Raw genomic sequence first — 24,400 nt, 5'->3', positions numbered from 1 at the left:
GCTTGCATTCCCTCCGAGTGCCCAAACTCCAGGCGAAGTTAGAATTGTTGTTCAGGATAGAAAAGAACCTCTGCTGTGGATGAGTGCGACAGAGTAGGGCTTTAGCTGTCGCTGCAGGCAAGTTCCTGATGGAAGAATCTGCCACCACTGCACTGATGTGGAGATAGTGACACCAGAAACCTGCACCTGTGTGTGCATATATATGTTTATGTGTGTGTACAAACATATATGCATGTGAGTATGTGCATGCATATGTGCACACATATTTATGGGTGCATGTATGTGTGCTTATTACACATGTATGTGCGTGTGCACAGGTGTGTTTGTGTGCAGGCATGTGTGTACAGGCATGTGTGTGCATGTGTAGGGGTGTGTGCAGGCATGTGCATACCTTCATATGTGGGCAGTAAAATACAAGTGGCAGAAGCCTGGCGTGGCACCATAACAGTCAAGCCCTGTCCCTAATGGATTTTTCCTCGTGCACAGGGGGCTCTAGACATGTGCTTGTGCTTGATATTAAGTCACCATTACTCCGCGGCACTGAATTCAGGGCTATTTTCCACATTCACCCTAAGCAGAGCTCAGACAAGTTCTAAGTAGAAATATCAGTGGGTAAGATATGCCACAGTTCTATTCTCCCCTATTCCTCATCCCCAACTATTATTCTCCCCAACATTTCTGATCTGAGAATCTCAGTCACCTGGCACTAGATTTTCTGCACTTTCCATGGCTGAGCCCTCTAATCTGAGACATAGGCCCATAGCACTGTGACCAGGAAGCTCGTCTTAAGAGCCCACCTCTAGCTCCTCTGCCCTTCCCCTCTCCATGAGATGTTTTGTGGCTGGCCTGCACACCTTTTATGTCTAGTCAAAGTGAGTGGCCTCAACCAATGCTGGCATTTGTAGGCCAGAAAACAGTAGCAGAGTTGCTGTGCTGTCTGGTGGGTAGGAAGACCATTGAGGATGGGTCCCTCAAATCCCACCATCAAGATGGCTCATCAATCAAAGCTGACACAGCTGGCCAGGCCTGCCTGACTTCATGGTAATTTTGATCTTTCAGGCAAAGAAGGGGAACTACGCCTTCCTGTGGGATGTGGCCGTGGTGGAATACGCAGCCCTGACGGATGACGACTGCTCGGTGACTGTCATCGGCAACAGCATCAGCAGCAAGGGTTACGGGATCGCCCTGCAGCATGGCAGCCCCTACAGGGACCTCTTCTCCCAGAGGTAGGCTTGGGCAGCGAGGTGACTACCGCTGCCTCAGGACTCTAGTGGTCGAGGGTAGGAGAATAACCTCTTAGAAGATAAGAGCCAGTGCAAACATCTTTGTCCGTCACATTTTCCTAAGCACATACTATGTCCCACTGCTTCCTCCTCCCCTACCCTCAGACCCTGTGGAAGTATATGGTCCCTGCAAGGAAGGCTCAGAGTCTCTGTGGGATCTCTGATATGAGCAGGTAATGCCAGCCTAGGGCATATTAGCACATGGCAAGGACGTCTTCAGGATGCTAGGGTAGAGGCAGGGAGAAAAGGGCATCTCACCAGACCCAGGATATCTGGGAGAACTTCCCAGAGGAGGGGATACCCCTGAAGCTGGAAGAATGAGGAGGAATTAGCCAGAAAAATGAATAATTAGCAGGATCTGATAAGGGCCTACTAATCACTTTTAAAGAGAAATGTACCTGTAATGTGGCAGTAGTCAATGTGGAGACTTTAAAAAAGTAGGGTCAGAGAAGCAGAATGTCTCCATATTTATTTGCACATGGCTGGATGGGGCCTCTGATTGTAGGGCAGAACTTTCCTGGTCCAAGGAGATGCTGTCTGCTGGGGCAGGGAAGGGATGTGGCCTTAGCCAGGAAGGGTGGAAGTGGGGCATGGGTAGTTCAGTGGCCTTTGTCCAATAGTCAGCCTGCAAACAGGGGCTCCTGACGCCAAGGTGTCTAAGCCTTGGGCCATCTTCTTGCACATATCTGTGAAGGGCATTTTGCTGGGTGAAGGGATGAATCTGCAGAGCCTAGTGCAGAAGCCCTGGGGCAGGCTCTGCCAGAGTCCACCCAAATCCAAAATGAGGCAGAAGCATCTGAATGGAAAGGCTGGCATTGTGCCAGGCTCAGGGGCAACACTCATTGACTGATTAATGCATGAATTTCAGTACTAAGGAACTTCTATTTGGAGAAGTGAGAGTCCTTATAAACCATTTCTTTAACATCCTGCAGTTAAGAGGGCAACTAGGATATCTGGGTTGCTGAGCCAGCTGCTGGCAGAGCTGGGAGTAGAATCCAGGTCTCTTGAACCCTAGTGCTATGCCCATGTGGCTGCTGGATCTCCAAGCACCACGACCTCCCTTCTCTCACACTCTAGATGTCCAGATTGTGCCCTTCTGCTCATGGGTACCTGGACCTCAGCCCCATCAAGGGAAGGCTGAGGAGGAGGGCCTGCAACCAGTCCATTCAGTGGCTTCTTTGCAAAACTAAGGAAAAGAATAGGCCTAATTAAGGTAAATGAGGCTTTTGGGTTTTCCCTTAAATTTAATCAAGTATACATTCTTTTCCTCCCTCTGCTCTCTGGAGCAGAGAGAGATGACAAGAGGGAAGGAGGAGTAGTGATTTATCAATTGCTCAGAGTAAATGCACGAAGAAAGAATGGCTTCTCTCCAGGATTTATAACACGTTGGTGTTCTTGAGGTTCGCACCAGTTGGTTTTCTGAGATGGGAGGCTCAGGATGATTCCACAGACCATCAACCTCTGAGCATCTCTCTAGAACAGATGGTAAGAGATCCCATGGGGCCAACACAGCAGCAGCACCAAGACTGCTCATGTACCCCAAGGCAGCGCTCATGGAAGCACAGGGGCCCCAGCGAGGAAAGGTTAGAGTCCCCGTGTGCTCACACTGCTCAGATGGCTCCTGAGAGTCTGCTGAAGTGAACACTGACACACTGGAGAGAAGAGGCAGCAGACATTAGTCCAGGAACCCAGGTCTTGGCTGGATTGCTGAATGGAGTCAGAGCAGAGGGGGCTCCCATTAGGTCAGAGCAGAACCTGAGAATACTCAACCTGGAGAAGGTGGAGATGAGTGGGGAGGGGTGTGGCTGCTCACCTCCAATATCGTAAGCCTTGCTGGGGGCAGAAGGAGTGAGATGTCCTTTGTGTGGCTTCAGAGGACCAGGGCCAGGGCCAACATGGGGTGTGTGATTCCAGAGACCAGGCTTTCTGAAACAGGCCTGCCCACTACCTGTCCACTCACTGACCGTGAGGTCCCTGTGCGAAACCTCCCAACAGAGACCCCATGGGTTGCTCTCCTGACTCCAATAGTCACCATAATCAAATGTGGCTAGTCCAGTTTCCATGTCATTTTGGCAAGTAGTGATTGATTACTATTTGCTTTCATCAGAAGGCACGTGCTCTGTGATTATAAGGAAATGTCACCAGTGGCCTGTGCTGGCCTCCCACAGTTTCCTCATTTTCCTGTAGGGTACAGTTCCTCCTGGGCTGGAATTATCCCTTGAGTGGGGACACTCAGACCTCAGGTTGCCAACTTACTGATGCCAGTGGTTCTTTAAAAGGTTCTGTTGGGCTGGGTGCAGTGGCTCCCAGCACTTTGGGAGGCTGAGGCGGGCAGATCACGTGAGGCCAGGAGTTCAAGACCAGCCAGACCAACATAGCAAAACCCTGTCTCTACTAAAAATGCAAAAAATTAGGTGGATGTGGTGGCACACATTTGTAATCCCAGCTACTTGGGAGGCTGAGGCATGAAAATTGCTTGAACCCAGGAGGTGGAGATTGCAGTGAGCTGAGATCATGTCACTGCACTCTAGCCTGCGTGACAAAACGAGACCCTGTTCTCAAAAAAAATAAAAGGGGGGGGGCTTTGTTGTATGGTGCATGCAGAACTGTGAGCTGCCTCTAGCTTCAGAGGAATGAAGGGATAGGTCCTGAGAGCAATGCCTCATGCCATTTGCAGAAAACAGGTTCTGGTATAAATGACAGGTCCCAGCCTTATGTGGAACTGCTATAACTGTCTTTCCCTTCATCCTGGGAACTAAACTATTTCCTTCAATAAAGATATGCTCCTTTGCTTTGGCAGAGGACAGGATGTAGATGTATGTGTGTGTGTGGCAGGGCTTATGTGCTATAAACAGGCTTGCAGACCACAGCATGCAGATTGGGCATTCAATAAATGTTTAGCAACTTAATAGCCATTTATTGAGCACCTACTGTGTAGCAGGCTCCACAGCTATTGAATGAAAAAAAGCACCTGCAATTATATCTGTCTGGAAAATAGAACAACTGGCTTCAGGAAGTGGCTATTATCCCTCTGGCTTCCTCGTAAGCGGGAGTATGGATTATTATGGTGTGCATTAGTTTAGCCTCATTTTCAAAGTCATTTTGTACCCGTGACTTGTTTTAGCTTTCCTCTGTCCCTTCCATACTTAAATTTCCTTTTTGTTTGTTTAGGTTTTTTGTTTTATGTTATGCTTTCGTATAAATTGCCTTACTATCATTCTGGGATAAGATTGGGTATAAAAAATGCATACAATTATAGGGAGCAGGAAGAAGAGAAGGTCAGCAAAATTAAGCAACTTGCCTAACATTGCACAGGATCTGCCTAATGAGTGGAGGAGTGGGGATCTGACCCCACAACCACCATCTGGCCAGAGCCTCACCATCCCCTGGGCCAGAAGCTGGCCCCGGAAGAACAGCCTGCTGTTCTGGAAAGAGCATGGCCTCCTGGGTCAGAATGACCCAGCTCTGATGAGCAGCATCACCACTTTCTAATTACAACAGTGGGCAAGTCATCTAGATTCTGAGCTTTAGGTCTTTGAGATGTAAAATAGACATAATAAGAACCACTTTGCAGGCTGTTATGAGGATTCAAACAGTGTAATATGATCAGCTCCTACTGTGTTCTCTATAAAAGGTCGCTCATGTCAGTGCTGGCAGGATAAGGCTACTGGTCAATGTGGCCATCAGGCTGACAACTACTAACCAGCTTTTATGGAGCTCTGATTACTGGCTGGATCTCGAGCTAACGGTCTGTATGTGTTCCCTCTTCTCATTTTGTCACAATATCCTGTGAGGTAGGTACATTTATTATAACCTCAGGCTTTAGTGATGAGATAGCTAAATTTGAGAGGCTCCAAGCCTGGATTTGAATGGATATCCATGAACACGAAGCTCTACTGTCTATCCATAGCTAGCTAGTTTTTCAACTGCTGACATCCTCAAAGGCCCTGAGGTCCTGCCTATCTGTCCCTGCGGTTCCTGCAACTGCCAGGAGGCTCAGCCTCCTCACCCCTACCAGCAGAGACTTATTAAGGCCAGTGAACAGGCAGACATGTAGCCACGGAGTTGGCCCGACATGATCCATATGAGGTGGTGCAACACTGCGGCTGTCCAGTTCACCATGTGGTGTGTCATGAGAGAGGTCCGTAGTGTTCTGGGGCAATCTAAGCATGACCCCAAAGCACATAAACGCACATGTATCTTAACAACTAAGTCACTGAATGCACAGCCACATTCTGTGTCTTACATGCTGATCAGTGCCCTAAGCACTTAAAGGACATTATATCAATATCTAACCACAGCCATCTTAGTCAAGTTTTCATTACTCATTAGTACATTCACACATTTATTGACACAACAGACAGCCTTAGTGGTGCCAGCCACTGTGCTTGCTCAGGGAAAACAGAGTGACCCACAGCTCCTGTCCTGAAGGATCTGCTCATCTAAGTGGGGGTCAACAGTTTTTGTTGCAAAGATGAGAACACTGATCTTTAGTAGGAGCAAGTCCCTGGTGCAGGTGAGGTCTGGTGCCTCCAAAGCCAATCTTTGCACTGAGCCAGGCCATTCCCAGCCATCAGGAGGCCATGCTATACTGGGCCCATGATGCTGACACATCTTGGGACCCCCTCAGGGTTGTGGCTCTTGTCTCCACCAGACACAAGCCCATGTGTGGGAATTGAGCAAGACCTCATGTCTGTGGTCACAGTTGACCTGGAATGCAGGTCCAGGGTAGAGATCACACAACTGTCCAGTGGGCAGTGAATTTTTCCCGGCTATGAACAACTGTTGCTCTCTAACGACACACACCCAGAGAACACAGAGGGACCTCTACTGATGATATCAGTCGAATATATCACCATGGATCAGGCTTAAAGAGCTCCACTCCCCAATGGAAAGCTTGGGTGTTTGGGGTCTGGGTACTACCAGCTACCACTGGCTCTCTGTTAAGACTTCTGAGTTACAGACAAAATACCACAACCAAAGAAAACCACAATGGGGAGTATAGAAGCAGCATGGGTTGTCCCACCATTGCACACATGATGAAATCGAAACTGCCTCTCATGCCCCCTCAGAGCCTGTGTTCTGGGCTCTGCCTTCTTCCCTGTCCTCACCTGATGCCTGCTCCCATACCACCCAATAGCCTCACTGGCCATTTTTCTGCTTCTTAAATGTGCTAAGTGCTACCCCAGACATGACTTTCACATGGTGTTTTAGTCTTAGGAAGTTTCTTCCTCCCCCAAGTTGAAAGCCAACCCTGGCAGCCTCATGATGACTTTTGGCAAGACAGTTCACCTCTCCGTGCCTTGATTTCCTTCTCTGTAAAATGAGAAAATAGGAATAACCATCTCAAAGGACTGGCATGCAAATGAGGATTCAACACTATTTGCCAAGCATGGAGGATACTCCTTGGCACTAGAACATGCTAGACCCATGTGAGCTGTTTTATGATTAGTCATCCTTCAAGCTTCCCCTTACATGTTAGCTCCTCAGTGAGGATTTCTCTAGTCCTCCAGTGGACAGCACTCACCATGTGGTGTTTCCTGGAACCTCTACTTTCATTCATTTTTTAAATCACAGCTCTGCCTGCACTTTGATTGAGCTAATTTTTTTAGGGTCAGTGATTGTATCTCTAGACCATAAGCTTAGTAGTGCTGAACATCATACTAGGCAAAGCACAGAAGATCCTCAAATCAAATGACTGTATGAATAATTTGGTGAATCCCAGTGGGAGAGACTTAGGATATAGTAATGAAAGCTCAAAAGAAAGCATTTTCATGATCAGGAATATCCTAAATCCACAACCTAAATGTTTGCCTCTTTCATGTCTGTTTCCTAGTTTTATCTTGAGCTCTTGCCACAGAATCCATGTAATGGGCCTTATGTGATTTGCTGTTAGACTTTATCCTTGGGCAGTGGGATATGGTGGGAGAGGGCAGAGGGGCTGTTGGGGAGGGGAGTGACAAAACCTAATGTGCGTTTTGGGAATAACACTTTACCTGCAGTGTGGAGAGTAGACTGGGAAGAGAAGAGCTAAGGCAGAAAGCTGCTAGGATGGCTCAATGTTGTCTGTGGTGGGGCCAGCATGGTGGGGCAGGGGCCAGGGCCCCGGTGGCTGAGTTGATGAGGTCAGTGGCTATAGCTCACCTTGATTGTGTCTTGCAGGATCCTGGAGCTGCAGGACACAGGGGACCTGGATGTGCTGAAGCAGAAGTGGTGGCCACACATGGGCCGCTGTGACCTCACCAGTCATGCCAGCGCCCAGGCCGACGGCAAATCCCTCAAGCTGCACAGCTTCGCCGGGGTCTTCTGCATCCTGGCCATTGGCCTGCTCCTGGCCTGCCTGGTGGCTGCCCTGGAGTTGTGGTGGAACAGCAACCGGTGCCACCAGGAGACCCCCAAGGAGGTCAGCACCCTGGGGCCTGCCCTCCCTTTCGCAACCTAGAGGCAGGAGTGTCACACTGGGCCATTGGGAGGGCAGGTTGTTTCTAGTTAGTATTTACCTGAGTCATCTTGTCTGGAGGCAGCAGTGTTTTATATTGGGGGATTTTGTTATTGTTTTATTTTGTTCTTAAAACTAGAGAAGAAATGTAGGGGATGTTTTCATGCTTGAACAAGGTGCTGCAGTACCAGCCTTAGCCACTAAAGTCCTGTATTTATCTATAGAGCAGGTACAGCGTGGGCAGCGCCAGAGAGCCCTTCCCTACCCTGCCCTGCCCATGTGCCTCCACCCTGACCTGGAGAGACCACCTGTAGGGTAAGAGAGGAGCCCATTCCTTCCTGATTCTCTTTTACTTCTCACCAAGGGACACAGGGCGCTGCTCTCCCAGCACATCAGGGGATCCCTGTCCCTCCCAGCACTCCTTTCTCCCTATATTCCTCCTGCTTGCAGGGCCCAGCCTTGCCCCTGTCCCTCCTGGGTGCACCCAGCCTGGGGGACACTAGCTCTGTCCATACTCCGGGTTCTGGGCACACATTTCTCCCCGTGTGTGCCAACTGCAAACTGATTCTGCCCCTCCACACTTCCTTCTTACTGGGTTTGTGTTCTGCAAGCTCTTTTTTAAAATTTTTTTTTTTTTTCTGAAATAAAGCCTTCACCAAGGTCCCCCGGAGACCTTTGCCCTAAGGAAGGGTGGAAAGGAGTGTCATTTGGTGGTGATGCTTTGCCAGCAGAAACTCCACATGCCCAGCCACACCATTCGTGGGGCTGTCACTCTCTGCCACATAGACCTCAGCTATGTCTAGAACCACAGCTCTGCTTAGAGACTCTGTGGGTGCAGATGGATATAAACCTCAAACAGGAAGTGGTAAAGCAACCTGCATCAAACCCAAAAGCACTTCTGTTTTGTTTTGTTTTTTGCCTGTTTTTGTTTTTACTGGAGGCTCAGATAGTACTGGGCAGTTCATTAAATGGTTTCAGAGGTAGAAGGTCCAAGGAGCACAAAAAATAAACTGGGGCAGGAAAGAAAAACAGCCAGGAGGAGGTAAGAGCCGGCGGGCTCCTTCTCAGACTGATTTGGGGAAGGGATTTGGCACCTCTGGACAGGAAGGCTGGGTCCACCATGTCTGTGGCCTGGGTGTCTGGCCACATCGCACCCTCCATTCATTGGTCCATAAGGGCATTCCTGGCAGGTCAGGGGTGAGGACAGGGGTGGGCGTCCCTCGCTCCTTACAGGACTCTGCATTATACCAGGTAGTGAGCTCTGTGTCCTTATGCTGTCTCTTCCCTGGAAGAAGGACACTGCTTAACTCAGTACATCTGCAATGTTCGGGGACATCTGTCTTCCTCTCCGGCCTTCTGTGTATCTCCATGTAAGGGAATGTGAAGCTGGGGCCAGCTGCAGCCTCAGTGGCTGTCCTATCACCCCTGGAGCTCAGAAGGGAAGGAAGACAGACCTTTGAGGAAAAGGCACTGAAAGGAACAGTTGATGGTTCTGTCCCAAGCTTCTTTGGCTACTGGAAAATTTTGTATAAAGAAGTCAGTGGGAAGGACAGTGAATTATTCTGACTAGCAGTTGTAAGGAAAGGCTACACATATCTGACCTCTCCTTATCATGTCAGCCCCTCCACGCCATGACCAGTGTGCACCCTTCACCTGCTTGTTACCACCCAGGTCTCTATGCACAGAAGCATCAGTGGGCAGCTGTGGTGGGGTGGCCCCAAAGCCACCCCCAGTAGAACCAAGAAGGATGAGAAGGATGGGAAAGACCAGGCCCCCAAATTGGCACACGTTGCACCCGCTCCGTGTTGTTTGTTTTGGGTTTTGCTTGTTTTCCCTAAGTCTTCAGCCTGGTTTCCTCTGTGCAAAGGCTCCTCGTGTCAGGGGAGCAGGGGAGGGTCTCCAGGTGGATGAAAATTGCACTGTCAGGAATTTGTCTTTCTGGGCAGCTGTGGGCAAGGGTGGGGGCCTGGAGACACAGGTTCAGGCTCAGCCCCAGCCTCTAGCCTATCATCTGTGAGCTACATGCAGGGAGAGCTTGTCCTTTGGATGGGAAGTCATTGTCTGCTTTTAGCTTTGTCCCTTCACAATGCCTAGTTTAGTGACGGTTTGGACAATTTCAGCCTGGACCACCCACAGTTAATTGTTGTGGTCTATGTGTGTGAGAGAGACAGAGAAAGAGAGAGAGAGACTGGTGATTGTTAAAGAGACATAGATAGGAAGACAGAAAAGAAAAGAGAAAAAAATGGAGAGACCAGGAGACCAAGGGATAACCTAGCTGTGAGGAACAGCTCCTTTCTTGCCGGTAAAACATCCTACCTTTTATTCTGGCTTCTGCATAAGTCCAGGATCTCAGTTATGAAATGATGAATACATTAGCCCTGCTTCCAGAATGTGGGACTTCCTGCCCCTGTTGCCAACCTGCTTCCAGATAGGAATGAGGACACATGGAGAGAGGCAGGTTGGAAAAGCACAGCAGCTGCCTGTCCTCCAACCCCTTCTGGTGTTGCTAAGAAGGGTTGCATGGAAATATTCCATCTTTTTCATATTTTTATGGGTTTCCAAATTTCAAATGCAATGTCTCCCTTCCTTCTTCCCTCTCTCCCTTTCTTCCTTTAATAAGCCTGCCTATAGAGACCTGGCCCCTGCCTTCAGGGAGCTTACTTCCTCATGCACAGATGTGGCAGAGAGCTGGGCCCAGCAGTCTCCACTCATTGAGCAGGCTGTACTGCAGTGATCAGCAGGTATCACAAAAGCACCGAGGACATCCAGCCCAGCCAGGGCATGGTGGGGTCAGAGGGGTTAGGGGTGCTGGTTATTGAAGACTACTTGGGGCTCAGAGCTGTTAGAACTGAGCTTTGAAGCATTGATACAAACCCTGGTACTAAAGATGAGATAGGAAGTTGCATTTTGGGCAGGGTGAACAGCTGGAGGTGAACAAAGTCATCATACCTCCTGGAGCTCAAGGGCTGAAGTGTCAACGTGAGGAAGGAGATGCTGGCAGGGGAGGCTGGGGAAGGATACGGGGCCTGCTCTGAAGGACTTAAATGCCAGACTGAGAGGTTTTGACTTTATCATGCAGGGAATAGGCAGGAAACGGCTCAAAACAACAGTCTTTTAGAAGCATATTCTTAAAACCTTCAAAAAATAATGATGGTATTTAATCCAGAACTACTTTGTGCTACTGGTTGCCTGTGTTTAATGGGGCAGCATTTGCAATTAGGTGAGAGTGTCTGGTTAATCTTTGAATGTTTCATTTTGAGGCATTGGCCGTATTTCTTAAGAGCCAGAAACCTGTCTTTGGGTGGAGCCCAAGTTGTGCTTAATGGCTTGCTCTAGGATGTCGTCACAGTTTAGACACCTACTTGAAGAAGAGTAGTAATGTGCGTTCAACCCCTTAATATTCATGTAGATTTCAGCTCATATTTTTTCTAAGGAATCAGATGATTATGTAGTTACCCAATGCAGGTGAATGCACAAGCTCCATGGATGCAGTAAAGAGCCACTCTCTAGATTTATGGGGGATGTGGAGCCATTGCTCTGAGAATAAAATATTCATGAAATAAAGATGAGAACTGCACAAATGGGAGAAGACATGAGGAGTGACGGATGAGTCATCCATCACTGGGCTCAGAGTTTGGAATTCTTGTTGCTTTCTGCCTTGCCTGCCCTCCCCTGGCCTGGTTTCCATCACACACAGGAGCTGGCTGAGGCCAGGGTGGCCAGGCAGCAGGGGGCAGAGAAGCAGATGGCCCCTCTGTTCTGGCTGTGGGCAGCCTCTGTCTGCATGCCCCAACCCACTGTGAAAGATTAGATCCCAGGGGCCCTCACTTCTTCAACTCCACACCCTTTCTTGCCTCCACTCCTTTGATGTCTTCTTCAACTGCATGTAAAGAGTTTGCCAGTCTGTACATTTTTCTTCTTCATTTATGCCAACCCAACAGCGTTGCACTGAGGATTCAACAAGGGAAGGCATATAAAGTGAATTAAAGATATGCCTGGCCCAGAGACATGCTTGGTTGTTGGTGGCCAAGGGGCTACTCTATCCAAAGGTCCTGGGCTAGGCAATGAGGAATATGGGAGAGACAAGTGACACCTTAGGGCTCCTTTCCTGTGCTGAGCAATCTTGTTAGCCCTCTTCGGTAGTTGAAGAAGGCATCCTCATCCCTGATGAAATCCATCTCAGAAGTGAGAAGGGTAGAGATGGGATGTGAACGATGTGTCTACCTCTGTACCCCTGCTGCCTCCCAGGCGCAAGCTTGTCAAAAGGCCAGGGCACTGTCCTTTCCTCTGGGTATGTGCATGAGCCCATTGGGTTCCGAGGTAGCATTTTCCAGAGGACTTGGGAATGAAGGTTGTGACTCGGTGCTCTACCTGGGGCCAGGCTCCTGGCTCCTGGCTTCTGGCTACACATTTACATTATCTGAACCTCAATCTCTCCCTTCTGCTGGAAACAGCCTGGCCTGAGAACTATGCTCAGGAGCAAATGGCTTAGCATGAGAGTAAGAATAGTGAGTGTGCATGCTTCAGCCCACGGCCTCCAGTGAGAAGCCATGGAACATTTACCATACACCGCTGTGTATCTCAAAACCAGATCACTTGGCAAAGCCTCCTCTGCTTGCTGCCACCACTAGCAGCCCCCCTTGCTGAGTGTGCTCCACATTGCCAGTAATGGTTTACCTGCCTGTCTCTGCTTCAGATCCACCAGTGCCTCCTCACCTCTGCATTCACATCAATGTGCCTTCTCTCTGGAAGAGTGGAAGCTCTCATTAAGGGGTGATGAATATAATTCAAGTATTGAGCACTTTCTATGTGCCAGGGACCAAGATAGATGCTTTACCAAGAACATTAGCTCATCTGGTAGTAGGAGCTCAAACACGTTTATTGAATGAATGAACTAGTCAAGACCTCCCGTAAAGAAGACGTTACTGATGTTAAATTGTTGTGTAATCATTGCAGCTGGATCAATGGCTTTTAATTCTGGCTGCATGTCAGAGGTGATTAATTCTGGGGCTTTTTAGAAATACAGATGCTTGGGCCCTGTTTCCCAAAGGGTCATATTGGGGAGATCTGGACTGCCATAATTTCTAAAATCTCCACCTGTGCTTCTGATATCCAGCCAAGGATGAAAACCACTGATTTACGCCAACATTCCAAGGTGAGGAGCTACTGGGGTAATGAAATTTGAGTAGAATGAAGTCTCACTGGTATGGGGAGGATGAATTTCTTGACACACTGGTGTCATGGAAAAGAGCCCAGGTTTTGGGCTGGGTGTAGTGGCGCATGCCTGTAATCCCAGCACTTTGGGAGGCCAAGGCAGAATTGCTTGAAGCCAGGAGTTGGAGACCAGCCTGGGCAAAAAAAGCTAGACCCCAGTCTCTACAATTTTTTTTTTTAATTAGCCAGGTGAGATGGTATGTGACTGTAGTCCGAGCTACTCAGGAGGCTGAGGCAAGAGGATTGCTTGAGCCCAGGAGTTCAAGGCTGCAGTGAGCCGAGATTGGGCCACTGCACTCTAGCCTGGGTGACAGAGGGAGACCCTGTCTCAAACAAACAAACAAAAAAAAAAAAAAAAGGAAAAGGAAAGAGCCCAGGTTTGGGAACCTGGTAGATGTGAGTTCTCGTCCTGACCTTCCACTTACTGTGGAATTGCCTGAGCTTCAGCAAGCTGCCGTACCCCTAGCCTCAGTCATTCCTCGGTGCACCTGCTGCTACCACCCACGATGTGAAGTCATTGTCGGTTCGCTCTCATTGCCCTCCCTAAAACATCCGCGATTGAACTGATCAGAACTCTTTCTCCTGATGCTTTGAAAAACTGCCCACCATCTCCTGAGACCATTTCACTTATGTACTTGAGCTCCTTTGTCCTTACCCAGCCAATACTCTCAGACCCCTAGCCCGGCCCGTTGGGGTTGGGTAAGTCTTGGGAACAACACTGAAGATTGTGTTGGTAGCATTTCTCCCAGCCCTTGGGTCCCATTTAGCACCTGGTTGGTCTCAGTGGTAACAGGATAGTGCCACCAACAGCCAGCTCAGTCAGGGGGAAGTTCCTCATCCCCAGTTTTGTTCCTGCCCAACTTACAATAAGAGCTGTTGGACTCCAAGCAAAGTCTGTTCTAAGGAGTCCCATGTGTAACAGGCTGTTACAAAGATGATAGTTTAGTTAATTACCGTTTTCCAATACACTGTATTATTTCCACATTGGTGAACAGCAGCTTAATTACAGAACTTTATCTCTGCAAGACAATGCCTGGGAGAGGTTCCCCAGTAACCTCTGTTGGTGCATCTGTCGTCATGTTTAATATGGGATGAGAAACGCAGAGCTGGAATTCAGTGGGATTCACGAGTAAACACAGTCTGTGAATTTTTTATCATATTCAGGGATGTTTGACTAGGTCAGTTACCTACAGTAAATTAATGAAGATAGCAGTAAGTTTCCAAGTCCGTTTTCACAGCTGTCATTACCTGGCCGAATACCGAAACCTTGGGATAATGAGGATGTAAACGGATGTAGTTCACATAAAAAAGCCCATTATTTGAATTTGCATAACATAATAGAATGCAGTATTTTGTCTAAAAGATAGATAATTATTCAAATCACTCCTGCCTCTTTCCTTGAGTAGGCTGATTACTCCTGTCTCCTCTTTCCTTGGCTGGAGACACAGAAGGAACAGACAGACATGACTTTATGAGTGCTAAATCTATGACCCCAGGTAATACAAGCAGACCATGCTTCCAAGGTTTCCAAACCAGGTGGTCTGTCCTGCGCACCTCAGCTCTGGCTCCCACAGACAGCAGCAGGAGCAGGCGACTTAAAGGACACATAGTGAGACACAGCAAATGGCTGCGTTTGTTTTCCAGGAAAGATAGGAGTCATTTGCTACAGTTATACACATTTTCTTATTCAGTTAAATAACCAAAATAAGAGACTTGAGATGGCACCCTCATCTCCCAGGGTTTGTCCTCGTGTTGGAGCTATTGGAAATTGATGGAATTTGAGTAGAATGAAGTCCCACTGATGTGAAGAGGATGGATTTCTTAATACGCAGTTGGGAAGGAAACCCCCTGGAACGTTTGTCCATTTGGTGTAGACACTTTCTGTGTGTCTTGACACGGAGACTTTAAAGGCGAATGATAACTGCAGTAGGGAGTTGGTTCCCGCTGCGCAGCTTTGCAGTCCTTAGAACTGCTTCATCCATACTTAATTTGAGACAAGCAAAAAAAAATGTGAGTAAAATAAACTTAGTCAAGCTCTTTCTTCAGAAATAATAGACTGGCAGAGAACTAGTTATCTCCACATTCAGTCTGAGGGCTGGCCTTGATTCTAAATGCTCCAGTATTACCGGATCCACTCCCCACCACCGCGTTTACTATTCCAGCTTGGCACTTGACAATCCACCATGCTCCAGCATCCTCTCACTTGCACTTCAGTGGTGAAGTCATCCAGCTCAGAAACGTCCCTCACTTACATCTTCCTTCAGAGAATTTTGGCTGGTCTGTCTTCCCCGAAGCTCTCATGTTTGTTTCCCTGGCATTAAATAGAGAGAGTTCTTTCACCTTGTCCCTTACTTCCAACCTCCTACCTCCCTGTGGCTTTCTTGGACAGGAAGTTAATCTTTCCCCCTCTCCAAACTCTAACAAAATGGGAGCATCTCCTGAACACCCTGGGCTAGTGCTCAATTGACTGAGAAAAAAGGCCAGGCCCTCTATCAACTGCCAGAATCCAGAGTTCAGCAGCCCTGGAACCTAGACACCTGCTTCCCACTTTAATTGAGTCCACTCAAACTTTCTTTCTTTTCATCTTCAAAGGGGTCCTTAAAGTCCTGAAGGGAAATTAGAAAAGAGGATAAGGGAAGATTATGCAACTGATTAATTACTAACTAGTTCTTCCAATGGTCCCAGGTCATCAGTTTCCCTTCCGTGGAAATGAAAGTCTTTGCCAGTGAGGGTGACCAGCTTGTTCAGGCTTCTCCAAGCTTTGCTAGCTGCAAAGAAGACAGAAGGTTATCTTATTAAACCCTAAAAGTACCTGAATTCCTCTCTCAACTACTTCAGCTTCCAGACTCCCTGGTACTTGTTTTGTGCCCTTCATACATTTTGAAATGAACATGCCTTATAGATACAAATATTCGCCAAAACGATTGTAGCACTGATTCTGGCTAATACAGATGACACTGTATCCACAGTTTAACAGGAGCTCATAGCAGCCTCAAGAATGCTAGAGATGCAGGCTTGATGCTGGGCAAGGGTCAGGGCTTGTCTGGAGGCCCAGAACACTAGGAGGATGGCTGTGGAAAAGAAAGTTTGGCAGAGTCCCACTGCTGCAGCAGGTGAAGCACCTGCTGCTTTCTGTCTCTCTGTCTCTTTGTTCCGGATTCAGCTTCAGTCTTACTGTCCTTATTTGGATCATGGTCCTGTCTCTTCGTTAGGTAACCTGTCTCTTGATAGCCTGTCAAACTGTTATCCAGTGGGGATAGTAACTCCCTAAAAGCAATAAACCATAGACTTCCTTGGGAAAAGATCATTGACGCTGAGTGGCGCTAAGCCACTAACACACTGTATAACGGTTATAAAATATTCCTAAAGTAGTCTTACATGCAAAATGAAAACAAAGCAAATAAAATAGAATACACAAAAAGTAGCAAAGTTGAACAGAACTGGCTCCACCATGGTGTAAGGTAATTAGGAAAATAACTTGAATTTGGTTTGCTCTATATTTTACAAACCTTTGAAGGAGTCAGCATAAACATTTCATGAATAATTTAGCTGGGACAAGTAGAAGCCTGGCATTCTCCAGCCAGTTCCCCCAATTTCCCGACGACACTTGCCATGCAGAGGTGACCCTAACTCAGAGATGGTCTCCCAGCACCAATGAGCTGAGCTCTGCTTGTGTGGGTGGGCTTCAGATCACTGGAGTTGTGACTGTGCCTGTGAGGCTGTGCCAATGGTTTCTGATGTCATTTTCACCTATGACAGCGAGCCACATCCCATAGCATACTCTATTCTCAAACCAGTTGGCTGTCTTGATTTCCTCCTGCCCTGGAATGACTTGTCAGTTGTCCTATGGGTGTTGTCAGTTTTCTTGTCCTGGGAAAGATTCTAGGACTGACAGCAGGTGTCTCATCAGAAGCCAAACCATGTGTGCCAACCATGAACTCATAAAGGTGCAGAGAGAGCAGTGGTCCCACCTTCTATATGCTAGGGGACATTGAGGCAAGGAGTGAACTGCAGAGCACTTCACCTCCTTGCTTGAGGAACACTGAGTTGACCCTTTGTGGGGGTTAGCCCTGTGATTCATGCACTCATCTGGTCAGGGCTCATGCCTATCATTCAGTTGAACTTCTGGGGGTGGAAATCCTCTCCCAGTATCCCCACAGAAGCTCAAAGCAGTCACTGGAATGGCTCTTAGATTCATGTGATTCCTTCTTTTTCCTTCTGAAGGCATATTCAGGGCTTCTACATTTCTTAATATTTCTAACTCGCCTGCAAGGTGGACAGGGGATGGGTTCCTTTCTCCAATACAAGATGCCAACATGAGACCACCTGCAGGGTTGCCTGGGAGCTGAGCTTTGGGACTGTATTTCTCTAGGAGTTTGAGATGAGGGAAAGGTCACCACATTCCCTGGCGCATCAGCACCCATGCTGCTTACAAAGTCCCTGCAGCCTCAACCTCACCGGGAAGCTCATATGGCTCCTCTGCTGAGCACCAGGTCCTGTGCCCACCTCACAGCGGGGAAGTCAAGGAAGGAGATGACGTCTTCCTTGAGCTTTCAGGCAGTTTGTCTGCCTTTAATTATTCTGACATTGTAGGCAAATCATCAAGTTATTTGAAAGGAACAATATTTGTTCTGTTTTGTTTTCTTTCTTAAGCAAATAAACAAGCCAAGTAATTTCCTGTGATATCACCCACTGTGGTGAGACAGTATCAGGTGTGAGATCACCCACTTAGATAGCCTTGAACCCTCATGAAACCAGGAGGGTCAGCTGACCCTGGGGAAGTCCCATTCCTCACAATCTCCACCCAGGAACCCATGCCCCCTTGCCCTTCCAGACAGGGATATGTCCCCCTCCTTGGGCTGCCTGAAGAGATTGCACAGGGAGGACACAGGTCACTGGGTGAGGCAGGGCTTCTCTCCGGCTCCAGGCCTCCAAGCTGCCTCTAACACTGATGGGCCTGTGACTCTGATGAATCATTGAAACTTCCTGAGCCTGAACCTCCTTTTGCGCAAGGTGGGGATGATCATACAAAGTCTTTTCATCGTCTTGAACTCTAAGTGGCAAATTCATGGGGCACCTTAGGGGCTCAAGGACTATTTCCTTTATTCCTGTGGGACTTCTTCTTCTCCTGTCTCTGCCTGCTCTTGAAAGCATCTTGTCCTAAGGGTTGGTTCTGGGTATGGCAGTGACTCTAAACTGAGTACAGAGGCAAGGTAGGATGCAGCCAAGGCCTGTTGATGGCATCTTCTTTGCTACATAGGGATCATGTCTCCCCCCTGGCTTCCCCAGATAACTGAGGGTTGTCCATATAATTGAGGGGAGGTGGGAGCCACATGAAAGGGATACTCGCCCACAGCCCAACAGGCTGACCAGGCCTGGTGACTCCAGACATCCAGAGCTGTAGCAAGCCAGCCTTGACTCACTGTTAAGACCCCACCTGACCTTCCTGTGCCTTCCCTCCAGGACAAAGAAGTGAACTTGGAGCAGGTCCACCGGCGCATGAACAGCCTCATGGATGAAGACATTGCTCACAAGCAGATTTCCCCAGCGTCGATTGAGCTCTCGGCCCTGGAGATGGGGGGCCTGGCTCCCACCCAGACCTTGGAGCCGACACGGGAGTACCAGAACACCCAGCTCTCGGTCAGCACGTTTCTGCCAGAGCAGAGCAGCCATGGCACCAGCCGGACACTCTCATCAGGGCCCAGCAGCAACCTGCCGCTGCCGCTGAGCAGCTCGGCCACCATGCCCTCCATGCAGTGCAAACACAGGTCACCCAACGGGGGGCTGTTCCGGCAGAGCCCGGTGAAGACCCCCATCCCCATGTCCTTCCAGCCCGTGCCTGGAGGCGTCCTTCCAGAGGCTCTGGACACCTCCCACGGGACCTCCATCTGACCGCGCCGCCTGCCCTCCTGCCCACCCTCCCACCCACCCGACCAGCAGAGCTTTTTAATACAAGAAAACAACAACACAAACCACACACACTCGCACACACACACATACACAGAGACTCTTTCATTTTTCTTGTACATATGTGTAAATAATGACAGAATGGAGTGGGGTAAAAGTGTATTTTGAATATTCCCAATTTTCGAAGTCAGTAAAAAAACACAAAAACTGTATGAATGACTTTGTAAATTTTGTTCTATATGAATAAAAAGGCAAATTACTTGTGATCATTCTGAAGTGCCAAAGGAGCCCCCCCATTCCTGGGCCTTTCTGAGGGCAGGAGGGGCGACCAGATAAGGAGCCCCTCTCTGCTGGGGGAGAAGGGAAGATGAGGAGCCCCACATGCCACTCGCTGCCTTGTCCCACAGCTTGCTGCCCCATTTCTTTGCTCCTGGCCCCTCGTCCCTTTTAGTCCCTCAGCTTGATAAAGAGTGAGTTTGGAGCCCGCGTTGGGCTGGCCCAACTGGGCTTGCTGTGCTGTAGGGTGATCGGCTGTTCTGGGTAGCCTGGGGCTGAGGAGGTGCCCTGGACTCAGGGCTATCCTGTCCTGTCTTGGATCTTGCGGGACGAGTTGGTCACCGCTCTGTGTGTTGCAGTGTGCCTCTGCCCCATGGGCCTGAGAGAAGCTGACAGTTACCCATAGTGAGGTAATTGAGGGCTTTGATACTGAGCTGTTCTCATATCATCCTGTTGGCCTTGTTTTTCATTTTCTTTTCAAAATTAGAAGAATCAAAAAGTGATAGAATATTGGGGGAAGGAGGGCAGACTCCATCGTTTCCTCAGGGAGACTGGGCAGAGGTGGGGTTGGTCTGGAAGAAGGTCCATGGGGGCAGGGAGTTGCGAGGTGGGGTTAGTTGCATGGACCAGGTGAGGTGGTGGAACAAAAGGCCAGGTAGAGGAAGAATATTCCCTTGGGTTTGGACCCATGGTCCCAGGTGAGAGAAGGAAGTGAGGCCATAGATGCAGGGAGTCAGGCATAGATGCTTTGTGGTGTCAGGCAAACGGATTCTGTTAGTAAGAGTTGGGGGAGGTGCCCAGGTGGGTGGACCAGTACTCCAGGTGATGGGGCATGCTGAGAAATAGAGAAAAGAGACCATGTTTATTTGGGTAGGAGGAAGTCTTGCCCCTTAGGTGAGAAGCATAAGTGTAACTCCCATCCACCAGGGAAGTTGCTTGTAGCCCCAAAAGTAAAGGCCTATCTCTGGGTCATAAATCCTGTAGGCAGTCCAACAAACAGGGCTGGCTCCAGCACAAACCCTCCCTTCCAGCTTTACGACCCTCTCCAGACCAGACCTGGAGTCCTCTTCAAGCAGCAATCCAACCCAGAGCAGGGGCCCTCCCCACTCAGGCATCTGATATCCTCTGAGATTCCAGGCCTATCCCTGTGCAGGTACAGCTGCAGGGAAGCCCAGTTTTCTAAGCCTAGGACCACCTAACAGCGCCCCCTCCTTCAGTTGCCCTTTCTGAGGCAACTAAACTACAGAATCAGGGAAAGAACCATTAGGAGTGGAACTGGGGGAATCTGAGTTGTGTCACTTCAGTTCCTCTCCTAAAGACAAAGATTAGTCTGATCTCCAGACCCGTCAGAATGGAATACACAGCCCACATCTGTCACTGAAGGAGGTGGAGCTCCCGCAGCCAGCAGTAATCAGGGAGCTGAGAGCCTGGTTCTGTGATCATGGAGAAATACAAAGTCCTATTGATTGCTTCTTCTATAGCCTTGTAGAGTTTCTAGAGAGATGTATTTATGAGGGTGATAACTAGCCCAGGATTGATTTCTTTCCTAAAGTCCCTAGTGACATGATTGAGCAGTAAAGAACGGCCAAATCACACAGTCACCTAAAAGCACTGTGGGGAAGAGAGTGTTTATAATTATGTTATTTATTGCTGGATGCTGAGAATGGTCTGATATTCGTGCTACCTAGGCAATCCATTGACATTTCTCCAATCAGAGCATGTGGACCTTGGAGCCAGGCATGCTCAGAGAAGCCTAGGTGGGCTACCATGACCCCGAGGAAGAGCAGGCTTTGTTTTCCATCAGCACGTTGGGGGCCCTGCCCTGAATGGTCAATTTTTCACATATATATCTCTCTATTTTTTTAATCAAACTCTGGTCTCACTGCCTTATCTCACACCAACTCTGTTTCCTCATCGCCCCCTGAGATGGCCTGTCTTCTGGGGTATAGATAGCGTGGATGTCTTCTTGGATGGTTCTGCTTAGAATGAGTGTCAAGGAGGAAAGAGAGGGAGATGGAGGATGTGTTTGTGCGCCTGTGTGTGTGTGTTTGTGTGTGTGTGTGTGTGTGAGAGAGAGAGAGAGAGAGACCAGCATCTTCAAGAGAAGTATTCTGCTTATACAAAATCCTTAACACCTCATGGTGTTATTCTTCACCATGTTTATGTTTTTTTTTGTTTTTTTTTTTTTTTTAGAATTTTCTACCCTTGGCATGAGGGGAAATGATTGATATTCAAGCAAGTTCTCTAGGAAAAAAAAAACTTCCCAACTCAGATTTCTGTGTCAGCTCAGAATGTATCTTTTTTTCATGCTTTGCTCTTTGGATTTATAACTCTGTTTAGACTATTCCATACATTTTAGGTATATTTTGTGCCTTCAGACACTGCAAATAATAATCAGCATTTGGATTAAAGTTGTTTAATAATAAATCTTGTCTTTGCTCCCTATGCTTTTATTCTCTGGGGTGAAGAAATACTGTCTGCTTGTTTCTGGGCATGCTGAGATCATGAAGTAAATTCTGTGCTATCGGCAGGGACAGTCATGAGGAAAACTCCTCTCCTCAAGGGGGTCTCAGATATGCCTGGAGGTGGGGGCAGGCCCTCCTCACCCAGTGCATATCCAGAGTTCCCTGAAACCAACCAGGGTACAGTGTGAGGGAGAGGCTGAGCAGCAAGTCTAATTTTTGGTTAACCTAACAGTGTTCTTTAAAATATTACGTTCTTGGAAGTGTCTTAGGAGAGAACTGGGTCATCATCATGCGTAGAGAAGTGTTCCCATGGCCTGGAGGAATGAACACCCCTTTAATTGTCAGCTGACTGTGCTGCCACTCTCATCTCTGCACTCACCCTGACCTCAGATAAGTTGGCTGGACCCCCAGCTTGGCTTCTCAAAGTTTGGCCCTTATGGGATCTGTGGAGACCTTTCTCCAATGAACATCTTATGCCCTCAGTCATCCTACAGGCCTCAAGCCATCAATCTGATCCTCCACCCCCAGATGTGTGTGCTTTTCAGCCGACCTCTGAAAAAGTCCCCTGGCTTCAGTGACTTTGTGGGGGACAGCCCCACTGTCGGCCTCAAGCTCAGTAAAGCTGATCTGAGGAGGCTGTCTGACATGATCAAAATTTCTTCTTTTAGAAACCAAAAGGAGGATGCCCAGCCCTAGTTCTTCTGCCCTGAACCAAGGACAGGCTTCTCCACGCTGGGGCCACTCCTCAGACTGGGGCTGAGGGGCGGGCAACAGACACCGCTGGATTCTGTGAGCAGATGGGTGGACAGGAGCAGCTGCAGGGAACCACAAAGGGCTGTTTTCTTAAGAAGCTGCTGCCTAGTTCCTAAATCAGAAATCCCCTGAATAGTGCCAAGGTAAAACTAATTCCATACCTAATGTTTGTCTTTTCAAGTACTAAAGGAGAAGCAGACACATTAAAGAAGAAAAGACCAGTGGTCCTAAAGGCCACGAGGACATGGAGGGACGCAGTCTATGGCCTGTGCGTTTTCATTTAAAAGTCATTCCATTTAATAATAGATGATAGAAATATAAAAAATTGAAATATTAAACATATTTTAAATATTATTAAATAACAGAGATGGGCAAGGTCTAATGGATAACTCAGGTCTCTATGTGACCTTCTGCTCCCAAGGTGAAGGGGTCACTTAATTGAGTGCCTCCAGCTTCGTTTTCAGGAAACTTTCACTCCCAAAAGTATCTGCTCATGAATTAGCCTCTGTGTCTTAACTAGAGGCTTGTTTTGTACTCCTAGCCTTGGCAAAAGAAAATGAGATAAAAGCTCCAGACAATTTTAACTGACCTTTCCTTGCTGTGGACACAATAAAAGAGGCAGCATTTCTGTTCCTAATGTAACATTTTTAGTATCTAAAATATTCTTTTATGCCATTAATTGTTTTTAATAAAACTGTTTATTTTTATTATCCTCACCCTTTGTACCAAGAAACTGCACATAAATAACCCTCTTCTGTGCCAATAACTTTAATCATTGTCTTTTTTTTTTTTTGCCTCTCAGTGGTGGTATTTAGTCAGAGGAGATTACTTATGAGAGAACTGAACCTATTCCAGATAAATCAGGTGAGCTAATAGTCACCTCCTACAAAAGAGGAAGGAACAATTGTCTGTAATGTCTGATCATCCCTCCCCTGCCAGCATTTATTGTCTTTATTGTCTCACCTCTGAACTTGACATTGAGCACTGAGCTCAAAAGATAATAGAAATTCTGTCTGCAGGAAAAACAAAAAACAAAAAAGATGGGCACAGAAGTTTACAATGGCCAATGGCTGGGATCTGGAAGAGAGGGCACTAGATAGACCTGGATTACTTAGGGTGAGCAACCAAATGTGACCCAAGGAGAGCTCAGTTGCTGGCAGATTCAAGTAGACAGTTGCCAGGGGCTCAGGGGTGTCCAAACTCAGAGGAAAACAAAATATTCACCAACATATGGAGACTTGTACATCTAAAATAAGTACACACAGACACATATACACATATGTACATGTTCATGCACAAACACCGAAGTCCATGCAAACACAGTCACCATATCAGGCACATGCATGTAGAGTTTTAAAGCACATGGCAATGCGCTTGGGTGATGTAAGCAAATGGAGATAGGCTCATCAGAAACAGAACCCAGGGGAGAAAAGAGGCTGTTTCAGGGCTTCCCTGCCCAGTGCACAGTCTCAGTACAACAATCAGCCAAGCGGTGCTCTGCAATCAGCTGCCAAGGAGGGAGGAGCACCTCCTGCAATGTGGCCTGCTGTCTGCAAAGCTGCCTGGTGTGCTCACCAAACCCTCCTGTGTCATCAGTCCCTTGCTCTAAAATCCTGACTTGCAACCAGAATCCCTGAAATATGCAAAGAAGCCCCAAGCATTCTCCAAAACATCCTGCTTCCTAATAAGAATACCCATTATCATCCATATCAGTGACCGTTTCTTGATCAGGTGTGGTGTTTGAGAGACTGTACTATACTCCTCACATACAAACACTCTCTCATTCTCAGATCAGCCATGCAAGGTAAAAAAATATTATAAATAGATTTATAGATAGGAAAACTGAAACTCAAAAAGACATGGTTCCAAAGCTGGTGAGAGACAGTGCTGGGATTCACTTTCTTGTCTGTCTGAGTCCCTAGTGCGTACTCCTGCCAGTACAGCTGGCTCTCCCTCCCAGAGAGCATACCCACTGTGCCTCAGCTGCTGCACCTGTGCTGACCTTCCCTGTCACCAGCCTATCAGGTACCTCAGCCTCCACATCTGCTGCCTTCTCTCCAGTG

The 24,400-nt window shown here is 48.0% G+C and overlaps 1 protein-coding gene across 4 annotated transcripts in view; it reads left to right on the top strand.

Annotated features, from left to right (window-relative positions):
* Positions 1-19,112, top strand: part of GRID1 (glutamate ionotropic receptor delta type subunit 1) — a 777,975-nt gene extending 758,863 nt beyond the window's left edge. For 3 of the 4 annotated variants that reach the window (XM_063607779.1, XM_034931017.3, XM_034931018.3), the window contains 3 exons: positions 1,060-1,226; positions 7,446-7,686; positions 18,400-19,112. In XM_063607779.1, coding sequence (XP_063463849.1) covers positions 1,060-1,226; positions 7,446-7,686; positions 18,400-18,828 — 837 coding nt within the window. In that variant the 3' untranslated portion in view covers positions 18,829-19,112. Of the gene's footprint in view, positions 1-1,059; positions 1,227-7,445; positions 7,687-7,946; positions 8,038-18,399 lie in introns of all 4 variants that reach the window. The other variant, XM_034931019.3, reaches the window with a different exon arrangement.
* The last annotated feature ends 5,288 nt before the right edge of the window (positions 19,113-24,400 follow it).

This window comes from Pan paniscus, chromosome 8 (assembly GCF_029289425.2).
Source record: "Pan paniscus chromosome 8, NHGRI_mPanPan1-v2.0_pri, whole genome shotgun sequence".
Classification (NCBI taxonomy): domain Eukaryota; kingdom Metazoa; phylum Chordata; class Mammalia; order Primates; family Hominidae; genus Pan; species Pan paniscus.
Note: the sequence above shows the minus strand (reverse complement) of the source record. Positions and strands in the feature narration are given on the sequence as shown.